The sequence below is a fragment of the Squalius cephalus genome (genome assembly GCF_949319135.1).
Source record: "Squalius cephalus genome assembly, chromosome: 19".
In the NCBI taxonomy this organism is placed as follows: Eukaryota; Metazoa; Chordata; class Actinopteri; order Cypriniformes; family Leuciscidae; genus Squalius; species Squalius cephalus.
This window is the reverse complement of record NC_137140.1, coordinates 23,991,794-24,005,479: the sequence shown is the minus strand read 5'-3', so window position 1 is coordinate 24,005,479 and position 13,686 is coordinate 23,991,794. Positions and strand designations below refer to the sequence as shown.

Genomic DNA, 13,686 nt, shown 5'->3' with positions numbered 1-13,686 from the left:
GACAATTGATTTATGTAACAAGTTTTTTTTAAATGTTATGTTTAACTGTGCAAATGAGACATTAACTATACAGAAATCTGAACGTTGGGTAAAATCAATTAAATTGTAAATCAGAAAGTATGGTCAGCAGCCAGAAAATAAAACAGTATTCACCATGTTTTTTTAGGAATGAAATGCTATATAAATCAGGCAAATGTTATATGAATAAACCCCTAAAATAATATATATATATATATATATATATACATTTTAAGAAAACAGCCTTTATATTGTAATTACAGATAAACTGTAATGAAATAACCATTTAAATGTGTATTCTGGATCCACTGACAAGGGCTGCATTTCCCAAAAGCATTGTAGGCATACAGTAAGTAGATAGAACCATTGCCACCAATGGTCTCTGCGTTAAAAAACTGTCAAACAGAGCCTTGCCTTAGTGGAGATAAACGGCGAGCTCATTGAAACCCAGTAAAACCCCAACCCATCTATAAAGTCCAGTATGTATCGGCTGTTTCAGGGTGTTTTCCTCAGTGTGAAGAGTGAAACTGCAGGGCAGTGTTCTCCCCAGCAAACCTTTTGAGTTGGGGTATAGATTTATGACCCACACTATCTTGCCCTGGGACTCTGTTCGGTTCCCGACAATCCCACTCCCCAGGACGCTTTCTCATCTCAGTCCCAGTGGCAGCTTTACGAGCCAGTGGAAAATAGTGCTGGCTAGAGAGATCGACCGCCTCCTGACAACAACGGTTAAATGATAAACACATTGCATCCCCCAGTGTGAGGGGCGGTCTTACAACTGCGCTGAATCTCTTCCAGACCCGTGAGGTGTCTTTCAAGACAATATTGGATTTAGCAATATGGCTTGCAAGATTTTTGGAGATCGTAAGCAGCCATAAACACTCTATATCCCTTTCTGCCCCCTCTGTCACCCCCACATGAAATACATAGCCAGCCACAAAGGCAATTAAAAGGTCCTGTGCAGCTCTAAGAGGTCACCCATGGTTACACGCTCACAGTTGCTGAGGTGACAAATAAGAACGTCTGGGTTGTTTGATTTGCCAGCTATTCCACAGAAGGGGCTCCCTGAGCACCTATACGCTCTTTTTTGTGTTGTGTGAAATTACAGCCGGATTGAGGCCAAAATTGCATCCCAGGATAGCAGCTTTTGATGTTATTATTCTCTAATCTAGCCCAAATATAAAAAGAAAGCTCTTTCGCAGTTGCACATTTTGATGTATACTGTATAGTAACTGTTGTTTTGTGTGTACAAGCTATTTTCTAGATTAAAATACATGAAGCTTGACACTTTGACTGGAAATACTGTGGGGAACCATTCTATAGATGTGACATGATTTGAAACATGCACCTGCCATCTTGTGATTCCCCTTCTTAATCTTTTCAGAATCCCAGATGCTTCCCCTGCCTTACTTGGGTCCATGTCAACACATGACGGATCATTTTACCAACATTCAGATCCTTATTTTAGTAGACACAGTAGACATGGGATATGCTTAAACAGAGATTCACATTCCGTTGAATGCATTTTGAAAAGGGTTTGTTTTCAAAGGGCAATTCGTTGAGATGTTTGGGATTTTTTAATTCAGATGCTGTCTAAGCCCCTTATAGTTAGAATGGAATTTTTTTTTTAAATAGTCTCTTATGCTAACATTAATTTGATCAAAATACAGTAAAAAAACAGTACTTTTATAGAAAGTTATTACAATTTAAAATGACCATTTTCTATTTTAATATATTTTAAAATGTAATTTATTACTGTCATGGCAATGCTGAATTTTCAGAAAACATGCTTTTTTGATGTAACATTTCTTTTCATTATCAAGGTTGGAAATAGTTGTCTTGCTTAATATTTTTGTATAGTTTTTGATGAATAGAACATTTAAAAGAACAGCATTTAGATTTTTTTATTTTATCTTTTGATTGTTTTTTTTATATATACAGTGCTATGCATAAGTTTAGACACCCATGCTAAAGTTGACTAAAAAGAGGAATAAAAAATCATCTTTTGGAAATTGAACTTAATGCCTTAATTAAAAAAATTAGGAAAAATCCAACCTTTAAGGACACCAATTTTCTTTGTGAATGAATAATGTATCGTTAATAAATAAATGTTCTTCCTTAAAATACAGGGTGCATAAGTTTGGACACCCCTATGTTAAATTCCCATAGAGGCAGGCAGATTTTTATTTTTAAAGGCCAGTTACTTCATGGATCCAGGATACTATGCATCCTGATAAAGTTCCCTTGGCCTTTGGAATTAAAATAGCCCCACATCATCACATAGCCTTCACCATCCCTAGAGATTGGCATGGTTTTATTTCAGTTAGCCTAATAGCTGGTTTGATTTGCATTGAGAGATGATCTTATGGAAAGTACTCCATGCCAATCTCTAGGTATGGTGAAGGCTATGTGATAAAAATAAAAATCTGCCTGCCTCTATGGGAATTTAACATAGGGGTGTCCAAACTTATGCACCCTGTATTTTAAGGAAGAACATTTATTTATTAACGATACATTATTCATTCACAAAGAAAATTGGTGTCCTTAAAGGTTGAATTTTTCCTAATTTTTTAAATTAAGGCATTAAGTTCAATTTCCAAAAGATGATTTTTTATTCCTCTTTTTAGTCAACTTTAGCATGGGTGTCTAAACTTATGCATAGCACTGTATATTGTGATCAATTTAATGCATTCTTGCTAAATAAAAAGTATTAATTTCTTGTTAAAAAAAAATAAGAGTAACATCCAATGGTGGGGTAGCACTCTAAATAAAAGTGATAACTTTTGTGGAAAAAAAGTGATGTAAGTGTATATGTTTGCAACAGACAATTTTGCTGATTTTATTACAGGTAAAATTCAAAAGTCATTTCAGTTTAGTAGGATTGTCCTCAGTAAACATAAGCCCCAGTTTAATAATGCTAACAGTGATTCAAGAAGCAGAAGAACATCAGATAAACATCTTTGTTGTATGTGCTACATTTTTTTCCTAAGATTAGGCCCTGGAAGCTTTGGTAATATTGTTAAAAATCATCTAGCAAAAAAAGCGTCTGAAAAAAGAAGTAACAAATGTAACAAAGAGCTATTTCAAACTACACATGGAACAGCCTTCGAGTTATCTGCACAGTGCTGATAAAATTCCATCATGAAGGTCTGAAGCATGTTTACTCAAAAGTTAAACGTTGAGTGTAAAGTTGGAGGCTTAATACCTAGACAGCAACATAGTGTCGGCCCAGATCCGGCCGACACTATGTTGCTGTCTGGGTATTCAGGTGAGGCTGGAAGCATGAGCATGGAAATACTCCGCAGGGCTTGTTTAGTGGTGTACTAGTGCATTATCAATGACCGCTGGTCTCACCATGTGACATCATGCATGGCTGACCTGAGGGGACATGAACAATTTAGAATGGTTTGGAACAGCTCTTTGTTACATAACACTTTCCCCTTTTTTCGGATGCATTTGCTAGATGCTTTTTAAGGGCATTTTCTAAGACAAAAAAATGCGTTTGTTTGTTTTTTACAAGATTCAAATCCACTTCATTGTAGTAAAATATTTAGACAAACATTTGCATAAGTAAATCCGTCTTGTTGGAGAGGATTACTGTTTGTCTTCAGCTGAAGAGGACAGTGCCACTTCTTAATTAACCAGCTCAGCAGGATGACTGGCCTCATTCTTAAGATAACACTGAGAGAACCAGTTAGGTCAAATGCCACTGATACCAAGTCTGTCATGACATTTGTCTTCGTCTTCAGAGCTCCACCCGTGTGCTACTCATGGTGTATCGACAGCCAGAGGTCATGGATCAGAAACCTTGACAAGCATTTTTTTTTTTTGAGGTGGAGGCAGGGTGACCACAGAGATCAATAAAGTATTTAACATTTACGTTGGTGGTGTCCCTTTCAGCACAGCAGATGCTTATTGGATATTGACTGATGAATTTCAGTCTATTTTTGTCCATTGTTTGGAAAAGTAGGTACTATTACTGAAATATAACACTACTTTAAATAACACATTGGTTTCCAGTCATATAGTATAACACTTTTTTTTTTAATCCTAAACAAATTATTAAAATTGCAAGTTACATATCATCATGTCACAGGCCCAGAAGTCTTACTACGTTATCACATTTACTGCCCATCTTCTAAATCATCACTGCTTCAGTCTCCTCACCATAAACCCAGAGCATCAATTAATCCAATCAGAGCAAAGCAGCTGCTTTACTGGGAACTCCATGGCAAAGTCAATAGATGTGTCTGTCGGTGCAATGGTGGGGGTCGGGACATCTAAAAACCATTTGCTCTCTTAAAACAATTCAATCCTCAAAATAAGAGTAGATTTAGGCTACATTAAAGGCACTGCAGCATGAAACCTATTAGTCACTCTCCATTTTATATGCCTTAGTCTCTACATATATCTTACTTTGGTCGTTTAATAAAATATTTCTTTTGTATATTGTGTCAGCAAATGTGATATAACGTTGCTTCCGCCCATTTCTAGGCTCAGTTTCCGAATTAGGCTATAACTCTGAGGTTATATCAAACAATGTTCTTTCAGCATCAATGCATTTCCTGTGGGACATCCTCCCTGAACACAGATGACATCATCATGAGCGCCTGCTCTATTAATACTTTAATAGGGGCAGTTTTCTGTTTCATCACAGTGAATTAAAACCTAGTATCTATCTATCTAATAAATAATACATGATTTAATAATAAATTATAATCAAAATGATCATTTATTTCAGCAAAGACTGCAGCCTCAGGAATAAAAGATATGGCTTCTGAGACTGTGTCAAAGCCATCTATAATTTATTAATTCTACAGCATTACAAAAACTATATACAGCATGTAAAAACAAACAGGTTTTCCAACTTAAATGTAGATCTGTGAATAGTGAATCTCAGTGATTCGCTTAGGACTTCAGTTTCACAACTAACATAGCGTGAACATGTATAGGGCCTTTTATTATATCGGCACTGGCAATCAACTTAACGTATGTGGAAAAAAAGGATGCCTGAAGTCTTGTGAAAAATAAATATATTGCCAAGCTATGATTCAGTCTCTTTCTTGCTTGGAAGAAAAAAAAAAAGAAAAAAAAAGGCAAGGATGTAGGCTTAAATTCTGCTGATACTACAGCCTATCATTGCTATCACATATTCCTTCATTACAAAGGGGAGCTGCACAGCAATTACTCGGCATGGAAGAAAGCAGTTCAATACTGTGTGACACATAAAGGTCAGATCTGTTTTCTCCTGGCCACTGGGGCATCTGGAGTATTTCCTTCATAAAGGGATTCCCAAAATCCTACGACAAGTCAGGGTTCACCGAGGAGCTTTGCGAGTTGAATAAGCCGTCCCATTCAGCTCATCTTTTTTTCTTGCTGTGCCTAACCGTTTTCTTTCGTTTGAGGATCATATCATACAGTTTTTCCAAACCGAGCTGCAACCCCTGGCCGTCGACCGCGCTGCACCCTTGCACGTGGTGTAGGGTGGAGGCACTCAGTTCGTGTACTGCCAAAACCTTCTCCACGTCAGAGACAGGCAGCGCAACTGGAAGGTCCTGTTTGTTAGCCAACACAAGCACTGGAACTCCTTGGTTCTCTGACGTACGTGTAATCTTATGCAACTCCACCTTAGCCTCCTCCATGCGCTCCGCCTCCGTGGAGTCCACCACAAATACCATGCCGTCTGTGCGCCGCGTGTAGGACTTCCACAAAGGTCGAAGCTTGTCCTGACCGCCCACGTCCCACACCTGAAAGGTAATGGCACGGCCATTTCCGACAGGAACTTTAATCTTCTCAGTGTTAAATCCCTTGGTTGGGATAGTTTCAACAAATTCCTTCAGCTTCAGTCTGTAGAGAAGTGAGGTTTTACCCGCAGAGTCCAAACCAATGACCACAACGTGGAAGGACTGGAAGTTAGGCAGGAACGGTGTGTTGGGGGCAATCTCTGTCAACTGGTTTCCCATGGCAACTTGGTTTTCTCACCCTCTTGTAAGGAGAAGCAGATTTGTCTAAGTGTTTGGCATTTGCACCTACTTCAAAGGTACTGCAGACAGACAGACGTGCTTGTAAGATCGGCGGCACCGTGTGGAACCTAATTAAAGGAGAAACAAAAGCTGATTATCATCACCGATATGGAAGTTATTTACAACTTCACCAGATTTGCCTTCAAGCGAACACAGTAAACCAGCTGCAAGGTTTTAGCAGCTACTAAATCAAATGTTCAAGTAATGAAAAAGTATTTGGTTCTATTCTATAAAAAATATTTAAATTAAATTAGAAAAAGACTTTGGCTATACATTCACAATAGCTCACTGTAAAACTCTTTAGTGTCAATTTAAAATAAAATTAAAAAAAGAAGAAAAAAAAGAACACAAATAAGTTAATTGTAGCGTTAAAGATCGAGCTAGAGGTTGCTCTCAATGCTTGCCACTTCTAATCCTCTTTAAGTCTAAACAGAAATAGATTTCTAAAAATAAAAAAAACATAGATATTATAATTTCCTGTAAACAGCTGTGATTTATTATTACATTCACGCACATAGTTTAAATGGAAATTGTGGGTAGGCTATGTCAACGTAGTAATTACCACTACTTTAAAAGGTACGGAAGCTAGATCATTTAAAGTTTAAATTATAAAATCCTATTCGAAACTACTTTAAAACGCATTACAAAGATTACAGACTACACGCTAAAATCAAAAACATCTTTGTCGAGCAAATTCAGCAGATACTTGAGAACGAAAACCGCAATGTCGAGAGAACGAAAACCTGGCTTCTAAAACGATGCGATTTCATCTTTGTCAACATTCACACCACTTACCTAATAACGTTAGATGTCTATCTTGAAACAGGCAGCTTTTCCATTTCTCATTTTAAAAACATAGGCGACCAGTTCTCCAAATGACTCAAAACAATGCTCATTTTCCAGAGTCTCTCTTCCCTCCGACAGTATCGACCTCAGAGATGAAAGTGGAGCTGAGCGCACAAGATCCAGAACAACAATCCCCGCAAGTGACGTCACGCGAACCCCTCATTCCTCTCGCGACTCCCTCTAGCGTTTGATTGTTAAACGCGAGTTATCGAATGACAAGTCGTGTTTGTTTTAAACAGCACCTCACTGTGGCGAGCCTAAGGCATCGAAACTACCAAGTAGTAGTAGATCTTGTATCTTTTGGCTGTGCATGAGTGCGAATTATGAAGGGTTCGCCCTAAATTAAAGTAGGCCTACAAAACTCAAAAATCATGTTTTTATAGACTTATATAGCACCTAAATATACATAAAAACTAGTTAAGTGTTTTGTTTAAAATATTTTATAGCTAACTTCGCGTAAATTAACACTGTAAAAGGCTGTGATCTAAATGTTGTTTCAAGCAAAATGTCTATAATATACCTTTTCAGAAAACACTGCTAATTTTAGAAGGGTTTTTAGTGTGTTTTTTATTTTCTATAAACAATTAAATTGACACAACGCGCTACAATCGAACTGTGTGGCGTCGTCAGCACGTTGTGAGCGTGAGCGATTGCTGAACGTTGCTAGGAAACCACCAAGCTGTCCAAGGAGGACGTGGAGTTGTCCGCTGTGGGTTTGGACATTATCTGCAGAACAGAACTTGGTAAATTTTGTCCACTGCTCTGCAAATATGCTTTTCTTGCCTGTTTGTAAAGAATTATTATTATTTAGTGTTGTTTGTCTTACACTGAGACATACTTTTGCATGTTTTTGCTTTGACGCTTTGCTTTGCTACTGACGTTAGTCAAGTCCGATACCGTTACGTCTGAACAGCCTACTGTGTAGACGTAACGGTATCGGACTTGACTAACGTTAAATGTTACGTCAGAACTCTACAACGGCATTGACAAAGTTGTCACAGTATGAATTGTTGTATTTTAACCTTATACGAACACTGCTAACTCAGCTTTGTCCTGAAGCCTACTTTCAACATTTATGAGCAGCTAAGAAATCAGTTCAGTGTTTATTTCTTAATGAGTGTGTCATGACAAAGGAAACATCTCACCATGTGGGTTTGAATTTCATTAATCAGGAAATGGTCTCACGTTGCAGGCCGGCTTGTGGTGTAACATGTCAGCAATGCACTGGGAGGCCCGCCGCCGTCAGCAAGTGCTGAACCGCAGGTTATCTGCCTCAGTGAAGCAGGTTCCCATGTTAACAAAAGTATATGTAATACTTTTATACACCCTTTTTTATAAATAAGTTAAATATTACATCTAAATAATAAAATTTTATTTCTTTTTTTTTTTTTTTTTAGGAAGACAAGCCAGGTAAAAACAAAGAGCATTCTGAGGCACATATGACACCCTGTGAACCTGCAGGGTCCAGTGAGTCTCCAGGTAAAGCTGCTCATAATAACAGGTCAACAAACATCAGTAAACTCAAGAATTCTCCATTGTTTGCATGCCATTCAGAACAAAGTGTCACCGCTTTAGAGGTGACTGAATTTTAATGATCAAAATACAAAATTAACAACATACTACACATGGAATCTTCACTCAGTCCGTGTAAACATTTGTTTTCTTCAGAGGTTGACAAGCAATGCAGTTGCAAGTGTCATGCCAAGATGAAAAGATACACAGTGAGTAAATTCCTGCAGATTTCTTTAGAGAGATCACAAACTTGTTTAACCTGTTTCTGTAGCTGTAAGATTCAACAGATCCAGTGGCTGGACATTAATCTATTTAAATGTTTACCTTTTTTTTGTCCAGCCCCCATATGTGTATAATATCACAGCGATTATTTAAAGAACTTATAAGGTGAAACTGATCCAGAATAAAGCAGCATCTACATAAGATGTGCTTGATTTGCTCTAGTCCCTCCAGTATTCCCAGCAATGGTGAAGATGAAGACCAGACTACTGGACGGCACCAACTCCACATATTAGATGTACTATATGTATCTTACAGGAAACCGGACTTTATTTGTTCTTTCATAATCCTAATTATAACAGAATTGGCTATTTAACAGTTCTGATTAGATTTTTTGCAGAATTTGATCCAAAAATGTCTATTTAATGTGCAAAATCGTGGTGTGCAAGTTTTAAAACGTGTTTATATAATGTAAACACTAATAAATCAACAGGAAAGAAAAGTGGTCTAAGTTAACAAAACACATTCATTAATTATTCCAGTGATATTTGCATTGTATCATACTTTACTGTCATCATAGTCTAAACCTATTTAAACGGACTGTAGTAAATTATGGCATAAAATAGCAATCCTTTTTAAAGCAGCCAACTTCGATTTCTATAACATCAGCATTCATGGCCATTCATTGGCAATGGTTTAGTCTCAACGCACAGGGAAGTGATGAGGCATAGTGGAATTCACTCCACAGTCAATATACTCATAGGCATCTGTAGACACCTCTTCTGAATGGGACAGGTAGGAGACTTTGATATTCAATCTGTAGACAACACAAGGCATTTTACATTAATTACTAAATATGAATTGAACTGAATTTATAAAACCAAACATTGGCACATGACATTAAGATACAAGTTAAAGATAAAATGTACTTATTCAAGTTATCCTTGAGTATGTATGGTGCAAGAAATTTAATTTCTGCAAAAATATTAAGCAGCGTGACTCTTTTCATCATTGATGATAATAATAAATGTTAAATGCACAAAATAAGCATTTAAAAATGATTTCTGAAGGATCATGTGACTGAAGACTGGAGTAATGGCTGCTAAAAATTCACCTTTGCCTTCATAGGAATAAATTATATAATATTTTACAATATAATAAAATAGAAAACAAGTGTTTTACATTGAAATAATTTCACAATATTACAGTTTTGCTGTATTTATAATCAAATAAATGCAGCCTTGGTAAGCGGCTTGGACTTTGTTCAAAAACAAAAGCTGACCCCAAACTTTTGAACGGTACTGTAAATATATTTTACTATAGATGTTTTTTTATAGGTCATGCACTTCATAACTTATAAGATTTTAACATAGACCAAAGTCCATGAAGTTCACATGACTGACAGTCAGCAAAAAATTCATGGGTCACTGGTTGCATGACCAATTTTATTTTTATTTTACTTGGTTTAAGCGCAACAACCAGTTTTTGTGTTATGGCCTACAACAAATATACAGATGTTTGCATGGTTATGTTTATCTCAGTTCAGGATGGTCCAAACTCCTTGAAATAAATCTTGATCTCTATAGCACATTAAAAGATACAGAATATAATAGCTTAATAAATAATAAATATAATAGCTAGGTCTAAAACAGCGGATATGGGGCCTCAGCAAAAAAATTTCAGGTTCCCATCTAGTCCCCCACTAAAGATAATCAACAAGTGACGGGAATTAAAATAAAACACTGTCATTTTTTCCACCCCGTGAAGCTGAGCTATTGATGTCTGTGTCATGGCCCACAACTAATTTTTGTTATACAAAGATGGCCATGGTAGTTAAACATAGTAAAATAAAAATTATGTTTTGCCACCAATTCATGAGTCACGAGGGAGGTAATCACTCAAAAAAACAGTTAAGAAAATGATATGTTCAAGCAACTTCCATTGGACTTCTTGAGATGAATTGACCCTCATATAATAAATAGACTACTTGACTTAGTTATTGCCAGTGGTTGACTGCTGCTTGTCTTGAACATGATTTAACATTATGTGGACTGAAATACAAGTCTTTTGTTGTATTTATAGTGAAAGTGAATAGATTTTATAATTTTATACATTTACAAGGTATACCAGACATAATAATTCTTCAATGCACACCTTCCAAATCCAAGCCTTCAAAACATCAACCAAAGATGGCAACTATCATTCAATGATTCAGTCAAACAATATGCTAATAGAAATGCATACTTGCTTAAAAATGAATACTTACTGCAAATGCAAGAATAAAGTGTGAATCTGAAAGGATTTTGACTTGCAGTAATTACTGTAAAAGGAACGGACATTAGAGAATGTTTTAGATATATTTTTTGTACCGGTATTTGAAAATTGTCATACACAGTCATAAACAATGTAATTTGCACTGAGATTATAGTGGGAAACAATACATAATCAAATACATTAATTAGTGAAGTTTAGATACTGATTGAATTACTTACTTGAGGCCTGTGTCATCAATTACAATGTTGGCTATAACTTTAATCTGAAAGATGAAAGAAAGATGAATGAAATCCTGAAAGAATGATAATTTTCTTCCCAGGTTTCTGATGCCTTGTACAATGCGACTTAGAAAAATGCTTTATATTATAATTTGCTTAAATAAAAAAAGTTTTACCGTTTTCTGTGATCGAGGAGGAAGGTTGGTGACATTGAGGAGCTTGGTATTGCCAACCACAGTCTCGAAAATCAATGCTTGCACACTAAGATTGTCAGCTGTGATGCTGACAAAGTTTTGGTTGGTAAGGTTCATTTTGTGCTGAAGAATGGATAATACGCACATAGGATTACAAGCTTTGTAAAAAAAAATGCATTACAACAGTTGAATCTTAGGGTGTCGTCTATATACGTCAGATCACCTACCGTGACCACTATTTTAACTGTATCTGGAGTGAAATAGACCATAGATGACTGTAGTTCCACATCTGACATATCCATACTCCGTGGGAAGAGGAAAAACAGGATCAGTGAGCAGATCAGGAGGCAAAGCCCCACTGCTATACACACATAGAGTTTCCTGTGGGACATTAAACCATGTTGAAGAATATTAACATTGATGAAGCACATTTTATTAATCCCTGAAAGAGAAAATTGCTGAACTATAGGCTTCTTGTCATAGTGAAACTGACGTGTGGTGAGGTTTCAGCCTTTGGTCGCTGCAAGGAATGACTGCCACAAGTTGGTTCTCCTGACCTGTCAAGAGTCAAGAGTTTAAGAGCAAAAACTGCCTAAGAAACTTTATTTGTAACCAAATAATAAGATAATGAGAAAATACACTGAAACTTGCCTCTCGGGATGCGTCCTGTGCCCTGGCAGGTAGGGCATGGATCTGACTGTCCTTCCCCATTTACACTGCCATAGTCCATCCATTTGGAAAACCTTCGTTTCTCTCCGTATTTATTCTGGGACATAATGCTGTATTTCCAGAAGATATCAGGTCAAAACTAAAGACCCCCACCCTAAACAATGACAGCTTCAGTAAGGTTTGTATGTTGGTATGTAGGTACACATCATTGATGAGGAAATCAATAAGCAAACTCAAAGTGATTCAGTGATTGTACTGTTCTAGTTATACATTACAGTAACAACCCAAACTGTCTCCAAAAACCTCACCGTAAAACAGTAAAATATCACCAAATGATCAACAAAGCTCCACAACAATAAATTTGCAATGATGTCAAAGAGCATTATGGTTATGGAACAAAGTTCCATGATTTAATTAAAGACCTTAAACGACAGTTTAAGAAAACAAAAGGGTAAAAACCTTTGAAGAAAACATATTTATTTAGTTAATATACATACTATAAATGTGTATAATTTATTTTTATTTTTTTTCATATACTTTAATATTTATGCAAGACAATATTCTCTTAATTTTCATTAACTAACTTAGAATTAAAGTATGTAAAGTGGCATGGAAGAGTAAAAAGCAATAGTTCACAACGCAAATTATTACGTTAGAGACAGTGACTATTCTGATTGTTTAAGATGTTGGTGATCACTGACAACTTTCGAGTTTAGGAAAAAGAAACCAAATTAATCCCAACCGTTTCGGGCTGAGATGTTTTGTGGCGTAAATGCAATGAAATGTGAAATGTATTTAGAGTTATCTTATAATGCAACTATCACATTTTGCATCGACTCCCAAGTCCGAATGTGTCTATGTAGGCAACTTTTATACTTTTCTGAACACAGCAGTAATGTGTAAAGTTAACAGTATTTTAAGAAAGATACAGTACACAGACAACCTCACAATGTCGTACCAGAGATGAGTGACTGTTTTAAGTCACAAAAAGACTGGTTGAATTTATTTATATCAGTTTCCTTCCTTAACTAACATCATGACACATCTAGTCACGTCAAGACACATTACTAAATGCGTTTATTGTCAAATCATCACACAGCACTTTTCCCACCTACCGTGAATTCATCTGAGCATGGTTTGATATCGCGATTTAATCTTTCCCCGCAGATTAATGTCATTCGTTGCGTGAGTTATTGAAGACAACACACGCCACTTTCCTTCAAGACGCGAGTATGAACTTTCGAGTGCGCAGTTACTTCCTTATTTAGTCCTTCACAGTTGTTTGGTGTCGCCATCTGGTGGTCATAATCGATACTGCGTGTTTAAAGACTGCGGTTGATTAATATACCGTATATGAATTATTATTATTTGGGAATTAGTGTCGAGACTTCTTAGAGGTTAACAAAGAAAAAATATATAGTTTTAAGATGTATTAAAAGAAAATAACTATATTATCATTAACGAAATAATGAACTATATATCATTAACTTTTTTTTTTTAATGATACGGATCTGAATACACTAGAGTTGATAATTGACTAATCCCAGATTAATCTCTTCTCTCTATCGGGCCATGATGGAGAATATAAAAAAACACATCTATTTATATTAAACGGAAATGGGAAATATAATTTTATATTGTATTTTGCTTGCAAGACACATGTACCTGCTCACAGAGATGGAAAGAGTTTGCATGGAAAAATGGTGCGTTTTT

At 36.3% G+C, this 13,686-nt stretch overlaps 2 protein-coding genes across 3 annotated transcripts; both read right to left on the bottom strand.

Moving 5' to 3' along the window:
* Positions 1–4,727: 4,727 nt before the first annotated feature.
* arl4d (ADP-ribosylation factor-like 4D) lies at positions 4,728–7,069 on the bottom strand. Its single transcript, XM_079850639.1, has 2 exons — positions 6,837–7,069; positions 4,728–6,109 (listed from the first exon to the last, which is right to left on the bottom strand). Exon 2 carries the CDS (start codon positions 5,979–5,981, stop codon positions 5,379–5,381), a length of 603 nt encoding a protein of 200 aa, XP_079706765.1. The 5' UTR covers positions 5,982–6,109; positions 6,837–7,069; the 3' UTR covers positions 4,728–5,378.
* A 1,359-nt stretch (positions 7,070–8,428) lies between these two features.
* On the bottom strand, positions 8,429–13,273 carry tmem106a (transmembrane protein 106A). 2 transcript variants are annotated; one of them, XM_079850607.1, is made up of 8 exons: positions 13,089–13,273; positions 11,956–12,083; positions 11,798–11,861; positions 11,532–11,685; positions 11,287–11,427; positions 11,111–11,154; positions 10,885–10,938; positions 8,429–9,435 (listed from the first exon to the last, which is right to left on the bottom strand). In XM_079850607.1, exons 1-8 carry the CDS (start codon positions 13,097–13,099, stop codon positions 9,321–9,323), a joined length of 711 nt encoding a protein of 236 aa, XP_079706733.1. In that variant the 5' UTR covers positions 13,100–13,273; the 3' UTR covers positions 8,429–9,320. The 2 variants fall into 2 exon arrangements, with proteins under 2 accessions (XP_079706733.1, XP_079706734.1); XM_079850608.1 differs by having other exon boundaries at positions 11,956–12,127; positions 13,089–13,269.
* Between the last annotated feature and the right edge of the window lie 413 nt (positions 13,274–13,686).

Excerpts from the sequence above, each read along its gene's own strand:
- tmem106a (XM_079850607.1), bottom strand. Across the intron at positions 11,862-11,955 it reads CACAGGACGCATCCCGAGAG|GTCAGGAGAACCAACTTGTG; the intron begins GCAAGTTTCAGT and ends GACTCTTGACAG. Across the intron at positions 11,155-11,286 it reads CTCCTCGATCACAGAAAACG|ATTAAAGTTATAGCCAACAT; the intron begins GTAAAACTTTTT and ends TTCATCTTTCAG.
- arl4d (XM_079850639.1), bottom strand. The coding sequence starts at position 5,981 with ATGGGAAACCAGTTGACAGAGATTGCCCCCAACACACCGTTCCTGCCT.